General features: G+C 41.4%; 1 protein-coding gene across 4 annotated transcripts in view; it reads right to left on the reverse strand.

The window, feature by feature from the left end:
- Window positions 1-1914: 1914 nt before the first annotated feature.
- Window positions 1915-27998, reverse strand: part of TMTC4 (transmembrane O-mannosyltransferase targeting cadherins 4) — a 64987-nt gene continuing 38903 nt past the window's right edge. For all 4 annotated transcript variants that reach the window (XM_045481325.1, XM_045481316.1, XM_045481345.1 and 1 more), the window contains exons 10-18: window positions 26408-26579; window positions 26188-26319; window positions 17628-17707; window positions 17379-17486; window positions 17101-17242; window positions 10405-10519; window positions 8835-8947; window positions 4852-4921; window positions 1915-3255 (exon numbers count right to left, since the gene is read on the reverse strand). In XM_045481325.1, coding sequence (XP_045337281.1) covers window positions 3107-3255; window positions 4852-4921; window positions 8835-8947; window positions 10405-10519; window positions 17101-17242; window positions 17379-17486; window positions 17628-17707; window positions 26188-26319; window positions 26408-26579 — 1081 coding nt within the window. In that variant the 3' untranslated portion in view covers window positions 1915-3106. The remainder of the gene's footprint in view (window positions 3256-4851; window positions 4922-8834; window positions 8948-10404; window positions 10520-17100; window positions 17243-17378; window positions 17487-17627; window positions 17708-26187; window positions 26320-26407; window positions 26580-27998) is intronic.

Raw genomic sequence — 27998 nt, forward strand, 5'->3', positions numbered from 1 at the left:
CTTAAGCAATACTAAATGGCTTGCCTATGACATCACAGTGGGAGAACCAAGACCCAAGTCTAGGTTTTCTCACCCCAAAGTCTAAGCCGAAGGATGTGAATACAGACATAGATGTCCACTGCTGTGCTATGGGGCTCAACCTTTTATTCTGCATGATATTTTAAGTCAGTCATTTGAAATAGAATAAATGTAAAGACCATGCTTAAGAAATAGGATAGAATCAAAACCCCAGAGAGCCCCATCAAGGCAGTAGGCTAAGTCTAAGGATGAAACTTTTAAAATTTATTTATTTTTGAAGTTTATTTATTTTGAGAGAATCCCAAGAAGGTTCCACACAATCAGCACAGAGCCTGACATGGGGCTCAAACTCACCAACCGTGAGATCATGACCTATACCGAAACCAAGAGTTGGGCTCTTAACTGACTGAGCCACCTAGGTACCCCAAAACATTTTTTACAATTTTTAAAAATGTTTTTATTTATTTTTGAAGGAGAAAGAGAGAGACAGAGCATGAGCAGGGGAGGAGCAGAGAGAGAGGGAGAAACAGAATTCGAAGCAGGCTCCAGGCTCTAAGCTGTCAGCACAGAGCCCGATGCAGGGCTCGAACCCATGAACTGTGAGATCATGACTTGAGCCAAAGTCAGACGCTCAACCGACTGAGCCACCCAGGCACCCTGTACCCCAAAACTTTTTTTAAATGTTTACTTTTGAAAGAGAGAGAGAAATAGTGGGGCAGGGGCAGAGAGAGAGGGAGACAGAGGATTCGAAGTGAGCTCCATGTTGACAGCAGTGAGCCCAATGGGGAGCTTGAACTCACGAACCTTGAGATCATACCCTGAGCCAAAGTTGGATGCTTAACTGACTGAGCTACTCAAGTGCTCCTAAGGATGAAACTTTTAAGGACTGCTGGAAGGCTGAATATAAACAGGGAAGAAATGTAGCAAACAGAGGACAACCACAAACTGCCTTTTTGTGTGTGTGTGTGTGATCTCACCATTAGGGAGCTATAGGATGATGGTCAGGCTCTCAGATTTCTCAACCTGGACATTCCTCCCATGTCTGTTTTGACAACCACCCCCCCCCCCACTCCACCTCCTACTGTGATTAGCACTGAAAACATTAAAATAAAATAAGAGGGGAAATGAGAGACAGACTCCCACTTCCCGCTTGTTGGGAAGGAAACCCAAGAAGCAGAGGGTGGCCACCTCAAGGTGGAGAGAAAAGGGCCAGCGCCAGCATGGTGCACTTCCAAGATCTGCGGAGACAGAAGACTGCCTGAAGTATCAATCAAATTAATGACTGTTTTCTCTGCAGAGAAGACAGCCATAATGGAAATCCTGAGAGATGGGGCAGTGGAAGCTAAGGGGATTCCTTCTGTAGGCAGGGGTCCCGGATGTGCATGTCTTGGTTTGACACTAAAGTTTTAGTATTGGTAGGAAAAAAACTCCTGAAGGAGCTTTTACAAGAAATATTTTTCTTTACTCTCAAAAGGCAAGTACTGTTATAAAGAAAGAAATTTGCTTTCAAAACAAAGATCGACAAGCATATAGTGCATCTATTATCTGTTGAGCTAAGCACTGTAGGAACATAAATAAGAATAAGACAGCTCCCGCCCCTAAGAGATCTATAAATTGTTACTGTTATTTTGGGACCATTTAAAAAATGTTTGAAACACAGCACTTCCTTTTCTGATGTATGTCACACACCGGTACTTTCTTTCCTGATGTACTTCAACCATCATAAGTCACAATTTCTAAATTACAATTCATTGCAGATCTGCTCCCCAAAATGTGAGTGTAGAGAATTAAATTCATCTCATTGTGGATCCGTTCATCCCATTCTCTAAACTTGGATAGAGGACAATTGTATTAAATGGTCTCTAACACCAAAGAGAAGCCACATATGAAAAAGGATGAATTGGTCACTTGGATTTCATTTTAAGGGAAAGGAAGACACAAAGTTCATGAACTTGAAAATCACCTATTAAGAAGGCAATACATTTTTATACCAGCCTGTGTAATAATTTTACTGCATAAGATATTATAGAGGTTGCATAAAGCATTAGGGCAACACCATATACAGAAGAATAAAGCAAAAAGATTATCTTGATCAAATAAAATAGAAAAAAATTCAATTCTTAAAAATGCCACAAATTCCCCAAATGTGGCTCTTTTTAAGACAAAATCTACCTCTTGCATTTCCTGAATATAGTAATGACTGTGGTTCCATTAAGCCGAACAGAACACTGCCTTATAGCTAAAAACTTAAAAAAAGCAACTTACAGAGATATGTAACCTTCTTAATACTGGATATAACAAAAACAAAAACATCAGGCTGACTGCCTGCTTTTGCCTAAAGCATGGCTTGAATTTACTATTAATACCAACAGCTTATATAGAATGTGAATACTACATAATTTCCTTTGTCATGAAGCTGCACAAATCGGAGAATCCAAAAATGATTGCAGGAGTGAGTGTCTTCCAATGACGGGAAAGTATATAAATATACTAGATGTTAAAATTTCCATTCTTCATTCAATTATTTGCCCTGTTTAAAACATAAAAATACAAATAAATATATTTCCTTACAAGGGAAATTCATAGTCTATTGTTAAAAAAAGATAAAGAAACAAAAATCTTAATTTACTTTTTCCTGTCATTAAATAAAAATTCTAATATACAGACATATTCGGTATTTATATAAACCGTGGGAGTCCATTTATGATTTCTTGTTCATAATTGACATTTAATAGTGTTAGTCTCTGTACAACGTGGCTCACACCCCATATGCAGGTTTAATTTTACATTCTGCTCCACCTAATTTTTTTTTCTCTTTTTTTTCTTTTTAATTAAAAAAGATTTCATTTTTGGAATTTTAGGATTTACATTTGAGTCGTCTGAAAAAATACAATTTCAATGCAAAAACCACATCGAGCATTCAAGAAGAGTATACTGCTGGTGCTGTAATCTTTTTGCGTGTCTTTGTTTTCATAGAAAAAAAAAACAGTCAAATAAACAACATGTAAGACTTTTAAATGGTTAAACACAACCATATCATATTAGTGATACTCCTCATGCACACAAACAAAAAATGAAGGAAAAAGGATCAGACGTCTTTCTTTTGCTTTTGTTCTAGCTTTCTTCTTAATAGACTATAATTCTCCTTAGTTCCTGATGCAGTGGGGTCAAGCTGCAGAGAGATTTCATAGTGTTTTTTGGCCAAGTCTAGATGTCCCCAACGATGATAAAGCACAGCTGAAATAGCAAGAGAGGGATTTCATTGGAAATGCTTCTGAATACCTTACAGTATTCCCAACCACTTGTGCCAAAATATATATACATACACACACACACACACACACACACACACACAGTTTTCAAAAATCATTGTTTCAAATAATATTGTTTGTGCCGCAAACTTTATTTAATAACCCACACTCCCTGGTGATTGTCTGTTTAACCACCTCCCGTTACTCCTGGAGTTCTGCAGATCACTAGATATGACCCATCTTCCTACAGTAACATTATTACATAAAGAAGGAAAGTAAGATTACATCAAGGTTCTCAAAGTTGCCATGAAAGTTCCAGGAAGTCAGGATATGGCTGGGCATCTGAATAATTCCTACATCTTTTCCCCTACATCTTTTGTCAAAATACTAGCTTGTTTGTTGCTAGCTAGGAATAAGGGCACTCACATCAAGATCTGACCATAAAATGATAGTTAAAATCTATTAGAATGGTAAGTGTCTGATTATTATCATGATTTTGTAAGTGAAACTAATTTTTTACATGGGCAGAAGAGTAACTATTGCTGCTTTGTGACTTTCATGATGAGTAGCTACAGAGTCTGTAGGGAACTGATCTGGTGAAAACATAGTCACATGCTGAGCATTCTAAGCATTGACATGACACTAAAAATGGTAATTATTGAGATATAAAAATGGAAAAAGGAATTCTAGAGAATAAATAATTGTAAATGCACTTTAATTTTGTTTTTTTATAACCTTTTTAAAAAAAATCTTTCTTCATTTTGAGAGAGAGAGAGACAGAATGTGAGTGGGGAAGGGCAGAGAGAGAGGGAGACACAGAATCTGAAGCAGGCTCCAGGCTCTGAGCTGTCAGCACAGAGCCTGATGTGTGGCTCGAACCCATGAACTGTGAGATCATGACCTCAGCCAAAGTCAGACGCTTAAAGGACTGAGCCACCCAGGTGCCCCTGTAAATGCACTTTTAGCAGAGACCTAAGGGAACATAAGAACACAGTGGAGACCAGGCTATAATGGAAGGTCCTCTATGGAATAAAGGAAAGGATGAAGTTAGACCAGAAACTTCCAAAGTAATTCTGTGTTTAACATTCTAGGATCTTTCACACAAAGAAAGAAACTTGAAGTTTATCATAAGAAGGGGATAAACTGAGTGGGGAATTTTGGGTGTTGGTCTGGTCATACAGTTACAACTTATACATAGGACTACTATTTTGCTACCTTTTTAATGTAATAATTTCTTTAAAAAAAAAACACATCTTAGAGGGGCACCTGGGTGGCTCAGTCGGTTAAGCATCCGACTCTTAATCTCGACTCAGATCATGATCTCATGGTTTGTGGGATTGAGCCCCACATGGGGCTGACAGCACGAAGAATGCTGTCCCTCCCTCTTTGCTTGCACTCTCTCTCTCTCAAAATAAATAAATAAACTAAAAAAAAACCCCACATCTTAGAACCAGATTATAAAGACCAATGCAGGCTAGATTTGTTAAAAACTACTTTCTCTACATTGATATTACAGAAATGCACCCATTTCTTTAAACTTACACGGACTTTTGATATGATTCAAATTGAAAATTTTCCTTACCCAAATTGCCATGGTAACTTGCAGCATTTGGATGAGCTTTAATTGCTTTGAGGAATAAAGCTTCAGATTCCTGAAGAATGATATAAAAAATAAGGTATTGCACGATGCAAAAGCAACACACAGTTTTGCTGTGTACAGTTTTCAAACATTTAATGTCCTTGTTTTGTGACACTGCATCCTTCTCCCAGAAACATTTGGGAAGGCCAGTGGGGCCATACCCTGTTAAGAGGTTCTGAAGGGCAATCAGGGAAGTGTGTGACAGGGCAAAGGGGACAGAACAATAGTGAGGGGAAGATGGGCAACGGAGAGCAATGGTGGCTGCAGAGAGAGCACGAATATGCTAATGAGCTTTGCCACCTGCCTCCCAGAAGTGGCTGAAAGTTTGCAACTTGAAGCAAGTAGCTCGATTCAGGGTGCAGTGGAGGATGAGCCAGAGTCAAATGACCAGGAAAGGGCTAGGCTGTTGAGGACACCCACAAAAGCGTCATTTTCATTCATCATCAATGAATTCATTTCTAGGATTCTCAAGGTAGGAGCTGGGGCCGATTTAATCCCCCCCAAGACTCACAACCCCTCAGCAATCCAGGAGGGGCTCATTCAGCTGGAAAAAATAAGCAGGGAGAAGCAGGGAGAGACAGCTACCTGTCACGTAAGCAGTCGCAGGATTGTATGTGACCATGACCAAATGCCCCTGGTGTGTGTGAACTGGTTCTTGTATAGACTTGCATTTCCTCCAAATAGTGCTCATTTCCAATCGGGCTGCGAAAAGGCACGGCCAAGTGTTTTTTTACCTGATCATCATGTGACCATGGCTGCCTGGATGGTCCCGTCCTACCATAATGCTGGGAGATAAAGATGCCGAACTGTTCTTTGCTGACATCTGCCGGGGGTAGCTACTCACACCCGTCTACATTTGTGCTACTGAAGGGCCACACATGCTTTAGTGAGTATCAAACAGTAAGCTTAAGCAACTAAAGTTGGTGGATGGGGGACAGGTTTGCTCCTTCTAGCTGCACCTTCTGTGAATTTTCCAGGCGGGCTTCCTGGAAAATATCTAGGATCGTGCATTTTATAAAGTGTAGAAGGACCAATTTCCTTGCCCTGTGATGGCCCATGGTGCTCCTGAGAAACAGGCCGGGCATTTGGGCAAACAGCTCGGAAGCCACAACCTTTTTAGAGAGAGCTGGCAGAGAAAATTTTATATTTTGGAGATGTTGTCCAAAAAGGACTGAATGAAGACACTGTTACAAGATGTCAGCAAACAGCACTTCCGGAGCTCAGAGTCAATGTCTACGTTCCAAGCTGTGGTCGCTGAAACTCGTTCAAGGAAGTGTAAGGTTTTCCTGACATATTAGGTATGCTGGTAAAAAAGAAACCAAATGGATTGCATAGATTTGGAGTGGTTTCTAAGTACCTACACTTTCTGATGACTTTCAAATATTACCATTTAATCTAAAATCTGAGAAATAGGAAGTCCAGGGAATCTAAATCTACTTTAAAATGCTTCTCTACTTGCAAAGGAAGCAGAGTTAATTAGAGACAACTGATGGAGAGAGAAAAAGCAAGTTAGGAGTTCTCGGGGGACTCTGGATTCGTTTAAGGAATTTTTGAAATGCCCATGAGTGTGGACACCATTCAGGAGGACGTGGAGTCAGAGTCAGGTTTGGAGGACACGGTGGTGTTCAGGATGGCATGTGTAGAGAGAGGAGCAGGGCTTGTACCGTCTTGGGGGGCTGCCGCTCTTGGCAAGGCAGAGCCTGAACCTTGAGTGGGGGTGTGAGGAGGCTGAGTGAAGTAATGGGGGAGGAAAAACTAAGTCAAAGTTCCCGAGTTTAAAAATGGCACACTGACAGAAGGGGCATCAGGAGGAAAGAGAGGTTCTATGCTTCCATCTCGGTTATGTAACAGTGGGGTGGCCATGAAAGGATGCTTCAGGGGCTGCTGTTAGGTAACAGGGCTGCTCAGATGACAATCTGCCCCATAATCACAGGGCACAAGGCATTGTGCACAGATACAGATCACTGTGCACATCAATGTCTTAAGAGGGAATCTGGAAGCCTGAATGTTTCACGGCCAAATGTGGGAAGCATTCAGCCATTTCACAGCTGTAACCGGGCACTTAATAAATGCCCATTAGCACGCTGGATAGCAGAGGAGTTGTAAAAATGGGACTTGGGGCTCTGCCCTCGTGAAGTCTCCAGGCTCACTAATGAGATTTGTCAAGTTAATGATAATACAGAACAGCAAAGGCTTAGGCGAAGTGAGTTATACAGACAGCAGACACCTGTCCTGACTCTCCATCCCTAAGTCCCCACTACCTTGCCACCTCTGCAGAGAGTCCCCACCCAGTGCCCTTCAAGGACGGGCTATAAGTAGCTGACCAACAGCAATGGGGGTCACTTCTGCAGCATCGTGAGAGGAAAATCTAAATTCCAAATCCTGACCTTAAAACAATATATGAAGCAAGCACCTGGTGGCTGACACCACAGCTCAGTGAGTAATATCACGTCCCTCCTTTTGGCAGAACTGTTGCAAGGTTCTTATTTCGGATTTCATCTTCTGTTTCCTCACCTTAGGCTCAGCACCCTGGCCTACACAATTAGGATGCAAAATGTGTAGAGAAATAGGAAACCCACTTCTCCATTCTGCTCTATGGAGTATTTTCTACTTTATCTGGGGAAAAAAAATGATATGAACTGGAAGCCAAATGAACCATGGGTTCTATCACCTTAATAGAGTTCTAGTTTATAGGCTGTGGGGTGATAGAAAAATCAATACAATGGTTACATAGGCTGCATCTTGAAAATGACTGGCTGTAGCTGGTCACTGGACACTCCCAACCCGTCCCAGGCTGACGGGGATGCCTGGAGAGGTCGGTAGAAGGGAAAACCACAAAACTTGCCTTCTTTCCCTGGTTCTATACCGGTAAGTCCATAAAAAATAAAAATTAACCCCCTCAAAAAGTCATCTCTGGAGCAAAATCTAGAAACATCAAAATATTAACCGGGGCCATCAACCTCCCTGATATTTAAAAATGAGACATGCATGAACTATCTTACTGTTGTTTTGGAAAACTATGCCGATAATGGTATGTGATGAGCAGAGGAGAAGTTAAGTAACATGGAACACACATGAATGAATCACTTCCTTTAGGCCCGGTGTGATCAAAATTCGATACAGCTCCTGATTCTGAAAGAAAAAAAATGCTGCCACAGAGGATGAAGGCACTGCATCTGAAAGTGTGTTTTCTGTAGCATCTGTGTTAGAAACCTAGGATGCTAGCTGCAAGTACACAGTCCCTGACTCCACCCTGTCGACTGAGACAGCATCCTGTGGGGAGGAATCTGCGCATTTGTATCTAATACACTCCCTCACTGGTTCTGAGCCACACGCTTGAAGTCTGAGATCACTGATGTTAGGAACACAGAGTCCCCTTCAGGCCACAGGGTGCCGTGCGCCTTCTGATTTGCAGTTGTCACTCCTGGCCAGTCCTGGGAGCCTAGATCTAGTATCTTTTGGTTCCACTGGTCAGACACTTCCAGGGCCTTGCAGATGACCTACAGCTTAACTCTAGATGAGGAAAAACTCTAAATGGGCAAGAACCAGTCCTGCATTCCCCATGGGCTGGAATTTTTTTGTGCAGAAGACTGCACCAACAAATCAGAGCTCCCACCTGCCTACGAGGGACAAAATCAAACAACTTCGTGCCAGGGTTGGGGCTGGGGCATCACTGCCTCCTCTCTGGGCTTCTCCTCCCCACCCCACATTTGAGCAATGGTGATAAATTCTGATGAGAAAGGACACAAAGTCTGACTGTGCAAATCCATCTTTTGGGCAAATCCATCTTTTTGACCAAGGCACCCTGGTACACTGCCCCCACTGTTTTTGCCTAATTCTGAATTTAACTGGGCAGAAGTAACATTTATGGCTTCTGTCAGATGCTGGCATTAATTGCAAGAAATCACGGCCTGCAGTTTACACACCTTGTATTTCTGGGACTTCCCCAGCACATTTGCCAATGAGAACATCAGAGAGTGATCATTAGGTATTAATTCCAGCGCCTCTCTTCCAACTGCTTCAGCTTGGGCTAAATTACCTGCAAGGAAAGCATAGAAAAATTAAAAAAAAAAACATGTTAACATTGTACTGGTATGACTTAAGAAAATCAATGAAGAATGCATAACACACATATACACATGCAATATACACACAACACACAAACACCACACACATACACACAACACAGAACACATATACACACAGATAACACATACATACACACAGCACACACACACATATACACACAACACAGACACATACACACATGGCACATAACACACCTATACACAGATGACACATACATACAGCACAGGACACACATATACATACACACAACATACACATACACACAACACATAACACACATACAGCACAACACACACATACACAACACGTAACACACATATGCACAGATAACACATACACACAGCACAACACACATATACATACACACAATACACACACATTACATACATATACACAGCACAACATACACATATACATATACACACAACACATGTCTATAGATAACACACACAGCACACACATATACAAACATACAACACACACATCACACACATACACACAGATAACACACATACACATAGCGCAACACACACGTATACATACTCACCACACACACACACACACACACACACACACACAAAACCCCATAAATTGCAAAGATACTGCAGTCTAGTGCAATTCTAACATAATATACAAACAGCTTTTGATTAAATTCTTTAAAAGCATATAAAACCTAGTTTTAATTTTTTCCCAGATACCAGTTATACCCACATGGGAGAAAACAAGTCTGCACCATAAGAGTATCCACAGTAACACTTTAATAACTGAGTATTTATCATATCGAAGTATACATTTTGTATTTTCATTACAAGCACTGCTTAGATGGCTCACTAGCTTGAAATTCTGCCAAATTAAAACTATCATTTCTTATGGGCTGCTTGGATTTTCAAAAGTAGTGGAGCAGGGTAACTCCTGGTTGACCGAGCTAAGATCTGGGCTGAGGAACCACATCATCAGGTCTGTTAGCATCCTATCTAAAAGAAGAGCCCATGACTCTGACTGTAGGTTTGAGGGCATCTCCTTTAACAACAGTCCATGAACTTTAGAGCATGGTCTTCACAGGTCGTAAACCCAGAAGCCATTTTTGCTCTTTTGGTGCCTCTAGCATGGGGACGGGCAATGCTAGATAACACACTTCAGACGAAACGAGATCTTAGCACCCATCTTCACTCCTGGCTCAGCACTAATTCCAAGTAAAGTGTCATTTTCCCACACATACCTGTTTCAATAGGTCAAAGGAAACTCTGTCTTCTAGAAGAACAGACATTTTTGTATTACCCCATATTATTTTTTTAAAACTAATACACACTAGAGAAAGAAAAAGCACGCTAATCTGTTTCCTAAGTATTCAATGGCACCGCATCATGGCTCCATTTCCTCCAATGTATTTAATTCACCTTTCCGTACCTGTATTGTCAAGGAGTATGATCATGTTGTTCCAGGCCAAACTGTGCTCTGGTTTCAGCACAGTGGCGTTTCTCCACGCATTCAACGCATCAACATGACGATTCAGATCTGCGTACTGGAAACAAAGCATGGCCCCCAAAAATCAGTATTCCAATGTTCTTGCTTCCTCTAGGACATAACCAAACCCAAAACCAAACCCCTACCAAGCCTAACTTATAATTACAGAACTTCTAATTTTTCGTATTAACTCGCTGAATCTCAAAATACCTCACTGAAGTACATAACTATCCCCATTTTACAAATGAAACAACAGAGGTACAGAAAAATTAAGTAATTTGCCCAAAGTTACACATCTAGAAATGGCAAAGTGGGGATGAGAACCAGTTAGTCTAGTTCCCAAGCCTACAACCTCTTAACTATAATTCATAATTTAGTGATCCCAGGTGTCAAATCATATTTGAGACTACCAGAGAGACAAAAATTAAAAACCGAATCATCATTCTTTTTACAGAAAGACTTCACATAGTCTATCTTTGATAAGGTATTATTTAAAGGGGTAAATAAATATTTAATGTGATTAACAGCTACATATGACGAATTCGCCATGTGAAGAATGTTCTAGTAGGCGGTTTCTGCCTACATCTAAGCTACACAGAAAACGATGAGTGTGTTAGACATACTCAGTAAACTCCTTGGAAAAATCTTAAGCGGCAATGTGAAACACCTTGGCAATTTTTTTAAGATGTTATTTTTATGTAATCTCTATATCCAACGTGGGGCTCGAACTAACAACCCAGACATCAAGAGTCACACGCTCTTAACTGATGGAGCCAGCCAGGCACCCCCATCTTGGCAATTTGAAGCCTGTTTGCCTCCTTTTGGAAGGAGAGAATGATCTGTTGCTTTCTTTTGAGAGGGCCTGTTGTTTAACACTGACAACAGCACAGAAAGCCTGGGTCTCAATCTGCATAGTTAATAAAAGCATTCCGAGGCAGAAAATGATGGATTTTTTAGCAGGTGAACCTCTTGCCTTAACTCCGTTCAAATGCCCATGTCTTATTTGAATGAACTTCCTTTCACTCTACAAAAACTACACACGGTAACAATTTATCCAAGGTCAAGGCAATTTCCTTCCTTACTGGTAAGTCTGTCTTTTCATTAGAGGACAGAAACGTTTTTATTTTCTCATGACCCACATGGTAAACAGGTGACATATGATGCAAGAAAAAGAAAGTTTTAATTATGGAAACCTTACAAATATCCATTTGCTAAAGATGTTGTCAGATTTCTCAGGAGGCTCAGAAACTCAGGTCACAATATTTCACCCTTAAACAAGGAAATGATGTGAAAAGTTCAAAAAGTAAAATAACTTAGGGTGCTAATTATATCAACATTTAATTGCCTGTATCTGAGTTTCCACTGATTTCTTGGTCAATTCTCTCTAGCAAGTGACATTCATTTGAGTTAATTGGGCAAAATCTGTGATGACATTCTTTCTAACACACAGGCAAACCAACATAACTTCATTAACACAACACCAAAATTCTTCACATAGGTTATTATTTCTTCTTCTTATTATTACTATTTACTGAAGAATAACAACAAACTGAATTGGGCAAAATTTACTTTTATTTTGTCTCAACCTTTACCCTTCTTAGATTATCAATACAAAGTGAACAACACTTTAAGGGAAGCCGAGGAAAATGGTGACTTAGCCAGAACTACCATCCAGAAAGTAGACAGGCAATGAGCACATTATTTACCTCTTAGCTCTATGCCCATCCTTCTATACTCTGCAATATGCATTTCCCAGAGTCCTTTGCCACTTGGCCCCTTGTTAGGCTTCTGCCAACAGGAGTCACAGGTGACATCAGATGGCTTGAAGAGGGGCCCTTTCCCCCACTCTCCCATTGTTGCTCCTGTTCCTTGGCAGTGCATCTGATGGGGCAATTCCTCCCACTCCCTACCCCCCGCCCCCCACCTCCATGGTTCCAGGCTGGAAGCAGTGGTCCTTCTTCATGATCTTAGTTCTTGAGATTATGGTAGCTCCTGAGATGGTAGCCCCCTCTCTGAGCCCTTCTATTCTGGTGGCACCACTTCCTCTTGTTTGTTACCCCAATGATACAGGGTTTCCTTACACTCTCACAGTTCATGTCATCTAACCACTTCTATCTTCCAGCCTTCCAACAGTTATCTAACCCATTCTCTGCACTGAATCTTCTCTATTTAAAATACTTAGCATAGGGGTGCCTGGCTGGCTTAGGAAGAGCATGTGACTCCTGATCTTGGGGTTGTAAGTTCGAGCCCATGTTGGGTGTAGAGATTACTAAAAAATAAAAATAAAAAAAAAATAAAAAATAACATAAAATAAAATAAAATAAAATCGCATAGCTTCTGTTTTCCTAAATGGCTCCTGACTGATACAATCAGTTCTTGCAGAATGAACTGTCTCTAGTAATGCCTCCAGTCACTATTACTGCAATTCTCTAATAGTAACGTATCCCAAAAAATCCAGCGTTTCCTAATTTTCTATTTCACAAGAAAACTACATTATATTCCCTTCTTATATGGGTGCAGAAATCAAAACACATTTCTGTCATTACTAAAGAGTGACTAAAGAGGATTTTTAAAAAGAAATTTTGTTATTAAGTTCGTCTTATTCACCAGTATATAAATGTGTTGGTTGAGCTGTTAAAGATTAAGCTCTTAATGCTTTTAAGCTGTCAAGCAGGCAAAAGCTGGATAATTAAACAACAATGGAGAGAAAAATCTTTAAATAAGCAAGAGCAGTTGGCAGAAGGGAACATAGGAAGATCATTTTATGGTAGCATAATTAGTAAACAATACACACAGAGAGTGGCACAAGGTCTCAACACACTTAATACAACAGATGATCTTCTATGTGAAAGTGGGAATGAATCCCAAGGACTGGTGTACATGGATAAAATCCCGAATCTTATATGCTATTTTCCTTTCTTTGGACATAACTCTTACAAAGGGGTGCCTGGGTGGCTCAGTTGGTTGGGCGGCCGACTTCAGCTCAGGTCATGATCTTGTGGTCCGTGAGTTCAAGCCCCACGTTGGGCTCTGTGCTGACAGCTCAGAGCCTGGAGCCTGTTTCGGATTCTGTGTCTCCCTCTCTCTGACCCTCCCCCGTTCATGCTCTGTCTCTCTCTGTCTCAAAAATAAATAAACGTTAAAAAAAATTAAAAAAAAAACAACAACAAAGGGTTCATTTAGCATAAATTCTCTATTTTCCAAACCCCAAGGAATTGCAGTGACAGGCAGTTACTAGGGGAAAGAAAAAGACTGCTAAGTTTTAGAGCCTGAAAGTATAACCTAGAAGACTATAGGCAGATATACTCAGTTTGCAAACAATAATCTAAAAAGCTACCTTCAACGCTGAAGAAAAAAATGAAAGAAGAATTCATATGGATATCAAACACAATGTCATGCAGGTATTAGTGTAATAGTCACAGTAAATAAAAACAGTAATCCCTGTAATAACTGCCCGGTGCAAGTACTCAGAAAATACCCAATTTGCTCCCATCCCCCATTCTCACTTCATTAACTTTGCAAAGATCCGTCCTGCTTTATATGTGCCTGAATTTTTTGGTCTCTACTTATATCATTATAGGTGAAGTTTTACTGTCTTCCCACCATCCTCCTCAGAGAGAACAATGTAGGGTATCAAAATGTGCTTCCCCAAATATACCACTTTGACATAAGGATTATTGCACTAACGACAATTGAGATTCAACAGATGCAGAAGGAAGTCTTCCAGGAGCTTCCCTTATCTGACTCAAAGCAGAAAGAGTGACGTAAGGACTGCCATAAACCCCCTATGGCCACGAAGGAGGACCCACACAAACCTTCATTAGTTTCTATATGCATTTACCCTCTGATAGTTTGCCACCCTTGGAAGTCTAAAACATCTTCCTTTCTTTTGTCACTTCTCTACAAATGTATTTTAATTACAAATGTATTTGTTAAGATGCTATATAAGCCCAAGTTCTAACTGTCTCTTTGAGTTACTCATCGCTGAATTTTTCCTATGTGTATGCATGATGCATGTGTTAATATACTCTGTTTCTTTTCTCTTGTTAATCTGTAGTCAGTCTGGTTTGCAGGGCCCCAAAGAAAGAACCTAAGAGGATAGAGGAAACTTTTTTATCCCTCTTTGACAGCTTCTCATTAGAATAATAGCTCTCCTTGAATCTTCAGGCTTCACAGAGAAAGCTGCTTCAACATCAATGTATGTAACTAGATCAGAATTTTAAAATGTATAAGGAAACAGAAATGTGGCCAAGGTCAAGTGGCTCTGGAGAAAGTTATGTGGGACAACAGGAATTGCCTGCTATCAATTTTCCTTGTTTAAACATCTTGCTGTTGCACGGATTTAGTCACATTACTGTCACTTTCCTCCACGCTCAGGGAGAAACAATTCCTCTTTTCCACACTAGAGTGGGTATATAGAAATGGAAGCTTCCTAGAATACATCATAGCTGAAACACATCTTCTATTCTTTGAAAAATAAACACAGGAGCCACTTCACTTTAAAATTTAGAACACCAGGTATCTGCCCATTTAAAGTGACCTATGCATAATTTGAAGTGACGTGTGCACAGTGGGAGAGGTGGAACGTCACCATCATTAGCCACACATTCCTACCACCTTGTTTCCCCTGTTCATAAAATTCAGCCTCTGCAATGTGCACAATCATGACTACCCAGTCCAGACACAAAGCAGATTAGACCAAACATATTCCCATCAAGGTAATAACTGAAGACTGGATTTTCAGTAATCTTAAAGCAACTCATGTTTTCTAGGTTGTCCTCCCCAAATAGTCTCTTCTGCTCTGAGCTGATCAGTCTGTCTGCTCAAAGCTCAGATAGATCTGCTTCCCAAATGCAGGGCCAACAACAGGGTATTGAAATGTCCGGGGAATTTTGTTGGTTTGTTTTGTAAATACAGGTCTTTTATGGAGCCTCTGATTCCCTAAATCCAGGATGGGTGGAAAGACTTGGATGTTCAACCAGTTTTGGGACTGACTTGTTTTGATAACACAAGGACTGCATAAAAGCAAGTCTTCAGGACCCTTAAAGTGAGGATAAATAGGCATCTCTTTAAAACAACTTTGATGTAATCCTATCTGTGCACAAGGTTGGATAAAATCTGGAAAATTATATATAAAAACTTCTTTTATTTAAAAAAAATTTTTTTTAATTTATTTATTTTGAGAGAGTGGGGGGGGGGGGTGGAGAGGCAGAAAGAGAGAGAATCCTAAGCAGGCTCCACACTGTCAGTGCAGAGCCCGACGTGGGGCTTGATCCCATGACTGTGAGATCGTGACCTGAGCCGAAATCAAGAGTTGGATGCTCAACTGACTGAGTCACACAGGTGCCCCAGTATACAGGGCAACCGACTTTGGCTCAGGTCATAATCTCACAGTTCATGAGTTCAAGCCCGGTGTTGGGCTCTCTGCTGTCCGTGTGGAACCTGCTTTGGATCCTCTGTCCCCCCCGCCCCCCACCCCGCACCTCTCCCTCTCTCAAAAAAAAAAAAGTCACATCACTATACATGTATTCCAGTTTGGCTAAAATGAGCAAAAAATTTTCCCTTCAATGTGTCATTCAATCAAACTGAATATATGACGAACATATGTAGTTTCTTGAAACCCAATTAAAAGCCTAACTGAAGGGAGAATATAATCTTTCTTGTTTAAATAATTTTTCTCTTTGTAGGTAAGTCTTTTTCTCCCAGCCTTATAGAGATGTAATTGGCATTTAACCTATGTAAATTTAAGGTGCACAAGATGATGATTTGATACAGGTGTATATCATGAAATGATAACCACAAGTGAAGTTAGTTCTACCTCCATCAAATCACATCATTACGTGTGCAGTTCTTTTCCTTATTAGGAAAATCCAGAGCTTTAAGGATGAAGCTGTGTATCCTCATGGAGGGTTTTCAGAAGTGATGACTGATCTATTTCACCATCGTTTGTCAATACATATTTTCAGATTTTAAGATTACTGAACTTCTTGTATTAGCTACTGTTGTAATATTTATTTGAATAAAGAAATAAAGTATAAGAAAAGAAAATCAAGAGTCATCAGCTCTTTAGTCAGTAACTAAAAGAAGAAAGTCTCTATGGAACACATTCTTCCCTATTTCCATTGGACAATCTCAAAGCCCTTTCAAATAAATCCTCCCGAGCTCTCTTTTATGGGGAGAACAGTTAGTACAAATGCTTGGGGACCCAGGGAGCTGTCCTTGGAGGAAGGAGAAGTCGGAAGCTCAGAAACCACATTATGGGTTTGTTTTTTTAATCTCCGTTTGTATTCGTGTTTTAAAAACAGGGAAAACTGATGTTTATTAGGAAGTGACCTTTGGAGTACTGTTTTATAGGGCACAAGGGATTTAAAAAATTCTAATTTATTCCTTGGTTTAACCTGTTGCCTTTGAGATAACTTAAACTTGGGTAATTCAAGTTGAATTGTTCTCTAATTAGAGCTTAGAAAGTCACAGACAAGGAAATCCAACAGCTATCTTCCAGTGATAAGCTATGTGAGAAAACTTTATAAGATGTAGGGTGCTAGCACGGGGGTTGTTTCTGTCATTTTATTATAAAAAGGAAAAAAAAAAACCCAAACACAAGCTTTTCTTCTGCAGCCACAGCCAACTTCCGCTTACCAAACGTCCGAGGTTGTAGTAGCAATCCGGGTACTTCCGTCTGTGTTTGATCGCCGTCCGGTAGCTTTGCTCGGCGGCTTCGAACCGTTTCAGACTGTTCTGCACTATGCCCAAATTCATCCACGCGGCAGCAAAGTCTGGCCTGGAAGAGAATTTTTTTTTTTTAAAGATGAACAAGGAAAAGAGAGGCTAAGACCCCAGAATGCAGGAGCTCATCACTTTGCATAATTATATGCAACTTAATTATATGCAGCATAGTTGTAGAAAACAATGCTTACTGTATTTGTACAGCCAAAGACAGCAGCTCTTCGGCTTCCTGTAGCTCATTCCTTTCTTTTAAGATATTTCCAAGATTGTTCATGGCATGAACGTACTTGGGATTTAATCTGGAAGCAGAGAGAGAAACCAAGCTGTCTGTTAAAGCTTGATAGTCTTCACTAAACTGTCAGGAATTGGCAAAGATATCTGAAAGTCGGGGGTCTTTGTAAATCCTAGACGTGTATATAAATGAGACAAGCTTGCAGTACCTCACAGCTTCCCGGTAATATCTGATGGCAGCTGTCTGATTGCCTTTATCGGCCAGGTTTTTGCCAACATTGTAGTGAACCTGAAAATACAGATAAAAACTTGGCCAACAGCTGATAGACCTCTTTGTTCAGAGCACGGGTACCTATCACAGATTCGAACCAAAAACAAAAGGTAAAGGTACAAAAAAAAAAAAAACCCATCCCACCAGAACTTTGGCTAAAATCTTACAAAGGGCAGGCGAGGGTCATGCTTTAATCCCCCACCCTGTAAGATAAGATTCAAAGGCCAGGCTGGCAATGAGCAGATGATATCACTCAGGTACAACAGAAGGATATTTAACTAAGGAGAACTCAAAAATTACAAAGTGGGACTGGTTTTATTGCTAAACCCTCAGTTCCCCTCTTCTCATCCACACATCCCCTGTTGGGGCTGAGATGCAAAATCCAACCACATGTGGCTGTGAGAGGGAGAAACAAGGATTCTGTATTTAAAAAAAAATGTTTTATGTTTATTTATTTTTGAGAGAGAGAGAACATGAGCAGGGGAGGGGCAGAGAGAGAGAGAGAGAGAGAGTGACGGAGACAGAGAATCTGAAGCAGGCTCCAGGCTCCAAGCTGTCAGCAGAGAGCCCAATGTGGGGCTCGAACCCACGTGCAAGATCATGACCTCAGCCAAAGTCGGACGCTCAACTGACTGGCTACCCAGGCCCCTGTATTTAAAAAAAATTCAGCCCTTTCTTGCAGGATACCTTCTACTGTAGTATTGCAAACATTCTAGTTCATACTAATGAAATTCTCCCTCTCTCATTCCTTCAGGTAATGACTGATGCTGACAGCCTGAGTGCTGCTGGCAGTTAGATACAGTCACGAGCAAACCTGTCAGACCCGAGTCCTGGAGCCCAGGCTGCGAGTCAAATGACCCTGTTGCAAAGTGTGTCACTAGAAGGCACCTGGGGCTGTGGAGGAAGGTGGGTCCCCAAGGTGGTGCCTGGTCTGGGCCTGGGGAGGGCTGTCCTGGGGAAAGGCCCTGCAGATCGGGGAGATCTGAAGGGGGTCACTAGGTAACGGGGCTCCCCTGGAGTAAGTGTGCCAGGCAGGGCAGGCAATGGCAGGCTCCAGTGCTGTGAGGAAGCCCAGTGTGTTTAGTTGAGCAACTACAAGAAGCCCAGTGTCGCTGGAGTGCAGAGGACAAGGGAGACCAGGGAGGGCATGGGAGAGCAGGCTGCACAGGGAATCCTGAGCTGTGACAGGTCTGGTTTAGTCTCTGCCCAGAAGTAATAATAGGCCAGCACAAAGCTCATGTAAGTACATGAGCTTTCTAGGGCTGACAGAGTAAAACACCACAAAGTAGGGGGGCCCAAGACCGCAGAAGTTTATTCCCTCCTAGTTCTGGAGGCAAAGAGTAAGGGGCAGCAAGGTTGGTTTCCACTGGAGGTTCTGAGGGAGGAAGTCTTCCGTGCTTCTCTCCTGTCTTCTGACGGTTGCTGGCAAGGCCTTGGCATTTCCTTGGCCTACAGCTGAGCGGTTCCAATCTCTGCCTCCGTCTTCACATGGACTTCTCCCTGTGTGTCTGTGTCTGTCTTTATAAGAACACCAGTCACACAGGATGAGGGGCCCACCCTTTACCGCTTCATCTTTGTGACATCTGCAAAGCCACCAGTCACAGGTACCAAGGGGTAAGAATTTGAACATGTCTTTTGTGGGACACAATTCAACCCATAACAACAGCCAGGTGTATGAGGGTCACAATCAGGGCTATATTATAACAAATTAGTCACACTGTGGGAAACACATGAGCGGGGAAGAGACAGATGTCAGGGGTCCAGGGAGAGCCTGAGGTGACAGTCCCGGGGAAGGAGGGCAGCAGATTGTACTAGGGTATTGTGGAAGAAGCACAGGAATTCGAGGAATACCATGGAAGCAAAAGGCACAGAAATTGCTGTTGGATTGATAAGAGTGAGGAAGCGTGTCAAGAATGAACTCAAGGTTTCTAACTTCCAGAACTGAATGGATGTGATGGTTTGCAGGGAGATACGACTGGTGACTAGGCTTGCTTGGGGGGGATAGGAATCAAGCTGATTTCGAAGTCCTTGGAGAATCCAAGAAGAGAGACCAAGATGGCCACCTGAGCTCAGGAGAGGAGCAGGCTGGGGACACCAGTGTGGCAGGGAGACAGAGGCGGTACAGCCACGGGTCATGTGATCACATGGAGCAAGCCAGCCAGGGGAGGAAAAGATCCCATAAGACCTTGTTTCCACCTCTCTACCTCTCTAATCAAACTACAAGCTGGAGAAACCACCAGGGAATAATACAGCAACAGAAAGAGAATGAGGTGATGAAATATCCCACAACTAGAGATAGGTGCTGGTCCCACCACTCTGTGAATGCTCTAAATGTCACTGAATTGTGCACTTTAAAATGGTTAATTTAGAAGCACCTGGGTGGCTCAGTCGGTTAAGCGTCAGACTCTTGATTTTGGCTCAGGTCATGATCTCACGATTGTGAGATGAAGTTCCATGAGGATTCTCTCTCTCCCTTTGCCCCTCCCCCAACTCGTGCACTCTCTCTTTCTCTCTCTCTCAAAATATGTATATATTAAAAAATAAATAAAATGGGTAATTTAAAAAGGGATTTAATACTGATCATTTTATTCTGAAAAACACATGGGAGACTTTTCTTTAGTTTTAAATTGTAAATTAAACATAAAAGTTACCATCTTAACCATTAAAAATGTTTTTAATCTTAGTATTGTTGACAATGTTTAATTACTTTTGAGTGATTAACCATTTTTAAATGTATAGCTCAGTAGGGTTGAGTATATTCACACTGTTGTGCAACCAACCTCCAGAACTCTCTTCATCTTGCATATCTGAAACTCTATACCCATTACACAGTAATTCTCCGTCTTTCCCTCCCCCCAGCCCCTGGCGGCCACCATCCTGTTTCTCTGAGTTTCTGTTTCTATGAGTCTGACCATTCTAGATCCCTTACAGAAGTATAATTGTACAGTCTTTTCATGACTGGCTAGTTTCACGTAGATAATGCCCTCGAGGGTCATCCACATTGTAGCACGTGTCAGAATTTCCTTCCTTTTCAAGGCTGAGGAATATTCTACTGCATGCATACACTACATTTTGCTCATCTATTGATCTATCGATGGACAGACACTTGGATTGCTTCCACCTTCTGGCTACTGTGAACAGTGTTTCTATGAACGTGCATGTTCACACATGTCTTTGAGATCCCGCTTTCAATTCTTGTGGGCATCTACCCAGAAGTGGATTTGCTGGATCATATGGTAATTATATTTTTAATTTTTTTTTGTAAGAACTAAAGTGGTTAACTTTGTTATGAGAATTTTGTCTCACTGTAAAACAAGAGAGGTAGAGAGGCTAAGGAGAGCATTTGTAACGATTGAGGAGGGTGATAAGGGAGACCAGAAGAAACTGGATTCATAGTTGCAAAGCTACCAGAAATTCTCAAGTCAGCTGAATTGAAGGCACAGGGCATTTTCTCAACTGTACACGGGCTCAGGACAAGTTACAAGGAAAGGGGCCAGGACCCAAAATGACAGCAGGGCAGCAGAATGGCAGACCCACGGGACTATTATCAGAAGTATTTACTGATGCTCCTTTTAGAGGCTTCCAATGTACAGGCCAATAGCAATCTCAGAGGAGATGATGCCACAGAAGTTCGTTCAACAGCTCATGGTAACAGGGGTCCTGGCAGTCAGCACGTGCTGAAGGGTGCCATGAGCCCGTGCAGGGCTGGCACTATGCATACGTGTCTTCTCTGCACGCAGCCCTGCCAGGTTGAGGGGTTGCTACGGCATCATTAAGCATCTCACCCGAGGATGTGGTGCTAGATTTGAAGCCAGGCTCCGAAACCTGTGTTTTTCTCACCATATCACACCCATCCAAGAGGGTGCTGGGTGAGGACGGGGCCAACTGCTTGAGGTGATTTCTAGACCCACTCATTCATGCCATCTGTTCTTTTTCATAACGTAAATAATGTTTCTTGTTGCATGTTAACAGATGAATTCTACCCCCCACCCCCAATTCATCTGTTGAAGTCCTGACCCCCAGGACCTCAGAATATGACTATATTTGGGGACGGGACCTTTAAAGAGGAAATTAAGTGAAAATGAGGCTGTTGGGGTGGGGCCCTAATCCCATCTGACTGGAGTCCTTGTAGGAGGAGGAAATTTGAAGACAGACAGAGACACTAAGGTTGTGCGTTCACAACAACTGTACGTGCACAGAGGAGAGACCATGTGAGGACACCGTGATCTTGGACTTCTGGTCTCCAGAACCACGAGAAAATAAATGTCTCTTGTTTAAGCCCCTGGTCTGTGGTGCTTTGTTATGGCAGCCCTAGTTAATAGATCATGAAATACAAAAATGGTTTGAACACATTTCAAGTAGCATTACATTGGAACACTTCAAAAACCCTTTGGAAAATATAACCATATCCTGTTTTATCAATCTTAACCTACAGTTACAGCATGTCTTCAAAAATACTAATATTTCTGGAAGGGTATGGAACAGTGTGACATTCTTTGAACACGTATGTATCAGAGATTTGTTTTTTAACTGCCAATTTTTAAGTCTATACGTTTATTTTTATCCTGTCTGACAAAAGGAATCGCAAGCAGAGAAATCACAGGTGACAGAAATATGTATTATTGTGCAGCACACGGTATAATTTAGACTTCCTGAGCCATACTATTGTCCATTCATTGGTATTAACATCTTCAAATTATAGCTAATGCTACAGCAGTAGCATGTGCTTTATAAAGTGTGCTCTAAATGGTTTCATTTTGTGCCTCGCCCAGCCCCAGCCTGGGCGTGCTTACCTCTCCTCCCGTCCCCGCACAAAAGAATCGTATCACGAACCCACCAGTGAGCAATGTGCTTGTGGTCCACAGAATACAAATTCAGCTTCTACTCAGACTTCAGCACAACTCCTGCCTCTTCCGCCCCTAAGCTCCTGCCGCTTTCCTTTGTTCTGGGCAAATTCTGTTTTCTCAATAAGGAGCTCAGACAAAGAGTTCAACTGCCCTCTGCAGTATACATGGGGTTCTGTTAGACACCCAGAATGCCAGGGAGAGCCACCCAGATCAGGGAAGAGAGAAAAGGAGTGCTCCAGAAATGCAGACTGCAGTTATTTCCATGGAACTGGTTAAAAGTCTGATCCAGCCCAAGAAGGCAAGCTTTCCATAATTAAGAACTGATATGAACAGTCTCATCGGCCCAGCCTCATCCTATGGGTTGGTTATATGGAGGGAAGTATCTGAAGAGAAAACACGTCTCCAGATAACCCACTGGAAAACAAAAACAAACCCCGAAGAAGCCCTCCTAAACAGTTCACTTGAAACAGTGTTTAAAGAATAAGTTATTTTTGTTTCCACACAATGTAAGAGACTGAAAAAGCCTGTTTGTTCTCGAACTTTCCCTCTAGCTTTTATGATTCATAGATGGAGGCAAAAAGCCAGCAAAGAGGGGCACCTGGGTGGCTCAGTCAGTTAAGCGTCCGACTTTGACTCACGTCATGATCTCACAGTCTGTGAGTTCGAGCCCCACGTCGGGCTCTGTGCCAACAGCTCGGAGCCTGAAGCCTGCTTCGGATTCTGTGTCTCCCTCTCTCTCTGCCTCTCCCCAACTTGCACTCTGCCTCTCTCTCTCAAAAATGAAATAAAAACATAAAAAAAAAAGCCAGCACAGAAACCACAGATGAAGATGCCCACTGTAGCCCCATGACCTGTAAATCAACAACGGAAGGGACTTTCCAGGGCTGAAACCAGTTTGTTTCAAGTTTTCTGCTAACATTGGATGCCAAAATGTTTTAAACACATAAAAATCCTATAGCCCATCCTGGCTCATCCTTAAGGAAATACCGCATTGTGGCAGATGATCCTTTTCATGGTTAAAAAAGTTTAGAATTGTATCTCAGAGTTGATACAAAGTGGCACATCCTTTTAAGCCTTAACAACTAAAAATGACTGTAAATATAATTAAATACTTGGTATCTCATCCATTGTAGGGTAAAGAAATCTGATTTCCACAAGGCTCAATTCAATCACTAATTTTGAGTGCCTACCATATGCAAGGCAATGTGGATAATTCAACTGCAGACCGGGCATTGGCACTGCCTATGTGGATACTGCCATCTTTTGAAAAAGATTGAGTCTCAGTTTGTAATCCTGGGCCTAATCCAGAGTCAGATGCCAAATACTTACTTCGTATACAGTGAATATAAAGTGGAAACCAATACAGAAAATGTATTTCCTGCAACAGAGTTGAAGGAAACTGGTATCTTCTTAAATGAGGTCTCTTCCCTGAAATCAGCCTAGCTTTTTAAAAAAAAAAAAAAAAAAAAAAAAAAAAAGGAAGTAAAGATGATTTTTCTACACTGCAATTTAGAGCGGAAAGTAAAACAAACAAACAGACAAAAAACCAAAAATAAAACCCTAAACCTCCATGTTGCTCAGACTGAATGGTAATCCCGAAAAATGTTCTTAGAAAGGACGATCACCATCGGGCCCATTTTGAAGATGAGGTCCTATATGTATGTCTTAAATTTAAAAAAGAAAACTACATATGTGTGGTGTGTGCACATCTCGTACTTTCTTTCCTATAGCATATGAGATCACATCCTAGGGCGGAAGGTATAGGCGTGAACATCACCTAGGTTGTCCCTCCCCCTGATTTACTGGCATAACCTGGGTGGCACATCATACCAGGTCTCTATCTACCCCCTAAATTACTAATCTAGATAACATCAGTTCCATCCTCCTATGCCTCAGTTTCTTCCATTTGGAAAAATAAAGAAAATAAACCCTTTCTCTCTAAAAACCTTAGAGGGAGGATAATGGAGATTAATTATAGAGCCTCTACAAAGAAATCTGAGCTCCTTGTGGGGAAGAACTTTATAAATAGAAGCTATAATTACTGCTATTCAAACAGAAAAGCAAAAATAAAGCAGATCTATTAACATTTATGAAATTAAATCACAGGCAATTTATTTTTAGTAGCATGAAATAAATGGATAGGTCAGCAAATCAAATTAAGGATAAAAGCTTGAAGGAATGCATTCTTTTATCTAAGTCTCTTAACTATAAAAAATGAACAAGGTTTCTTTTTTTAATCCAAGAAAAAGACAAAGAGTTAGCACCTTTTACATTATTCCTCACTTCAGGATCACAATAGGATGTCAACCGTTCATGAGATTTATTCATACAATTTTGCCTGAAATCATTGATTTCTCTCTTTTTAATTTTTTTAATCATTTATTTTTGAGAGAGAGAAAGAGAGGGAGGGAGAGAGAGAGAGCAGAAGCAGGGAAGGGGCACAGAGAGAGGGAGACACAGAATCTGAAGCAGGCTCCAGGCTCCGAGCTGTCAGAACAGAGCCTAATGTGGGGCTTGAACTCACGAACGGCAAGATCATGACCTGAGCTGAAGTCAGACGCTTAACTGACTGAGCCACCCAGATGCCCCTGCTTTCTCTTAAATATAGACTATGGAAATGAGACAGAACTCCAGAGAGCTCTTTTTCTCCCCCTACAGGATCACAGTTAAGCATGCTAGGAACTCATGTTCTGATGACCAGAGGCAGAATGTATCATTATTTACGAATACTCTATACCAAAAGAAGATTCTTCTAATCTAACCCCTTGGCCTCCCATTTTGACCAAGTAGCATTTTCTCATTTAAGGAGACAACCAAAACTAAAACGAGCCTCAGAAAGCTAACCTTTCTTGAGCACCCACCATGTTCTAACTACCATGTTAGAGCTCTTCAGATGCCATATTTCATTTAGGCCTCACAACAAATCCAGGAGACAGTCATGATCTCCCCTTGATGGAAAAGGGCATTGAGAATTCAAAGCAGTTTCGTTTTGCCCAAAAAGGCACAGCTGGTTAAATGAAGAGACTGGATTCATCAAGAATACAAGTGAAACACATTCCTACCAAACAGCTTCAACAAAAACACTGCCAATTTTCAAGCCTACACATTTATTTTTACCTAATCTGACAAAAGGAATCACAAGCAGAGAAGCCCCAGGCAACAGAAATGTGTAATACTGCACATCAGACGGTGTAATTTAAACTTCCTGAACCAAAGTGCTGCCTGTTCACTGGTGTAGTCATCTTCAAGTTACAGACCGGAGGAAGACTTGAGGCGGTGGCCCGGGCACGTGTTCTGAGGTTCAAACTCTGCCCCTCCCCCAACCACAGTCTGGATGTGTGCGGCCACCTCACTGCTACCATTTCAGTGGGTGACTGGACCAACTGGAAGATGGGCAAAACGTCATTTAAGTAACCTGCAGTTTCACTGACGCTGTCTGGTTTTAATGAGTTCTTTTGAATTATTTTGGCCAACTGGAAGTGTAATGAATTTATCAAAATCATTAACAAAACCAAAGAAAAACCCGAGTATTTGGTCATGGTCTTATGCTAGCTTCTGCGTGAAGGTAAAGGGACCTTCTTCTTATTCAGCTGTTCAACTTAAAGTATATATTAGGAAGGTCTTTCTCAGGAAACATGGCAGTCAACATACCTTGGCGTTGAGAGGACACACAGACAGGGCGCTTCTAAAAAGCTGTTCTTCGTTTCGCCACTCGCCACTGCGAATCATGCACCTCAGCATGTTTATGAATAGAATTCCCAGTACGACAGTAGCAATCAATTTCTTAGGAACAGAGAGATACCATAAATGTCATTAGGAAGGTCTAGCCAGTCGTCTTGGGTATGAATGGCACACCACCCTGGGCCAATACCTTTTTCTTAGTGTGTTTACTGAGTGCTCCGAATCCGAAAGTCAGCAGCATGCAGTACCCAGCACTGGGGAGGTACAGGACTCTTTCTGCAACCACAAAGCCCACTCGGAAGAACAAGTTACTTGCAGGGAGAAATGGGATAATGAGAAATCCTAGGCCCAGCGTAAGGATCCTGGAAAGTGAGAAGTAATTAAAATAGCTATTTTCAGACTTCTCAAAAAAAAAAAAAAAATCCTTCTCAACATTAAATTAGTGATAAAGGCTGTGTTTTTTTTTTTTAAGTCATCAATTGGGAAAAGGTACCAGCAGTAGCAGAGAAATGTCATCAGTAAAGAGGATTTAGCCTGGCAGTATTAGGATAAGTCATAAAATCTCACTAATGCACTTAGTTTAGCATCAAGCATATGGACAAGACTTGTAAGGTGCTCAATCCATACAAGTAAGGTTAGAATGATCACACTTTGTGAGCCCTTATTAATTCACTTACTCCTAACCCCCCTCAAACCATGTAGGCATTGAATAGATCAGTGGGTATTTTGGTCCCAATTAGTCCACTATAGTTTTCATGGGAAAAAAAAAAATCCCCTCTCCAACCTTAACAGGAATAATAATACTTTACTAGTTTAAGCTTTATAAAATCTGAAATAAACAAAATTGCAATCATTTTTGGGTGCTATGTCACCACATATTTCACTCAAGCAAAAAGAAAGCTGAGCAACAGAGAGCTTCCGGAACTAGGCAACATTTCCGATGTCCCATATGATGCAAGAGGATAAATTAAGAAGCTAGGTCAAATTTGGTGGCTCCTTCCTGGACCCTGTGCCTTCAGTACTTAAAAAAACAAAACAAAACAAGGCAAAATCATTATTGCATGTGTATAGGTGAACTGGGGCTAAAGTTAGTAGAATTATGAACCAATTTAACAGGTAAACTTAAAACTTATTTTGGGGGTGCCTGGGTGGCTCGGGAGGTTGAGCGACCAACTCCTGATTTCGGCTTAGGTCACGCATGATCTCATGGTTTGTGAGATTGAGCCTCGCATCAGGCTCTGCACTGACAGTGCAGAGCCTGCTTGGAATTCTCATTTCTTTCTCTCTCTCTCTCTCTCTCTCTCTCTCTCTCTCTCTCTATCTCTCTCCTTCCCTCCCTCCCTCTCCCCTGCTCATGCTGTCTCTCTCAAAATAAATAATTAAGCTTTAAAAACAAAACTTATTCTAAGAAATTACTAATCTAATTCCCTAAACACATATGCTTAAAGGGAATCAACTACCTTAAATAGTCTTCTTTCTCAGGAAACACATTTGTTTCCCCCACCTCCATTATTTTCTCAATAACCTTTTATTCTCTCTCTCTCTCTCTCTCTCTCTCTCTCTCTGTGAGAAAGAATAGTCTCTTTGGAGCAGCGGTTTATTTTCTACTAAACAACAACAGAAGGAATCACTAGAACATCCACCAGAATTTTTTGAAGGAGAATTGTGAAATGATGGGCACAGCACACATCAATTACACTCTCTGTTCTGACCATAAATTACTCTTTACCACCTACAGAGAAAAGGATCTCAAGATGCTACTTCAAGGGAAAGGTGGGAGG

The sequence above is a fragment of the Leopardus geoffroyi genome, chromosome A1, assembly GCF_018350155.1.
Source record: "Leopardus geoffroyi isolate Oge1 chromosome A1, O.geoffroyi_Oge1_pat1.0, whole genome shotgun sequence".
In the NCBI taxonomy this organism is placed as follows: domain Eukaryota; kingdom Metazoa; phylum Chordata; class Mammalia; order Carnivora; family Felidae; genus Leopardus; species Leopardus geoffroyi.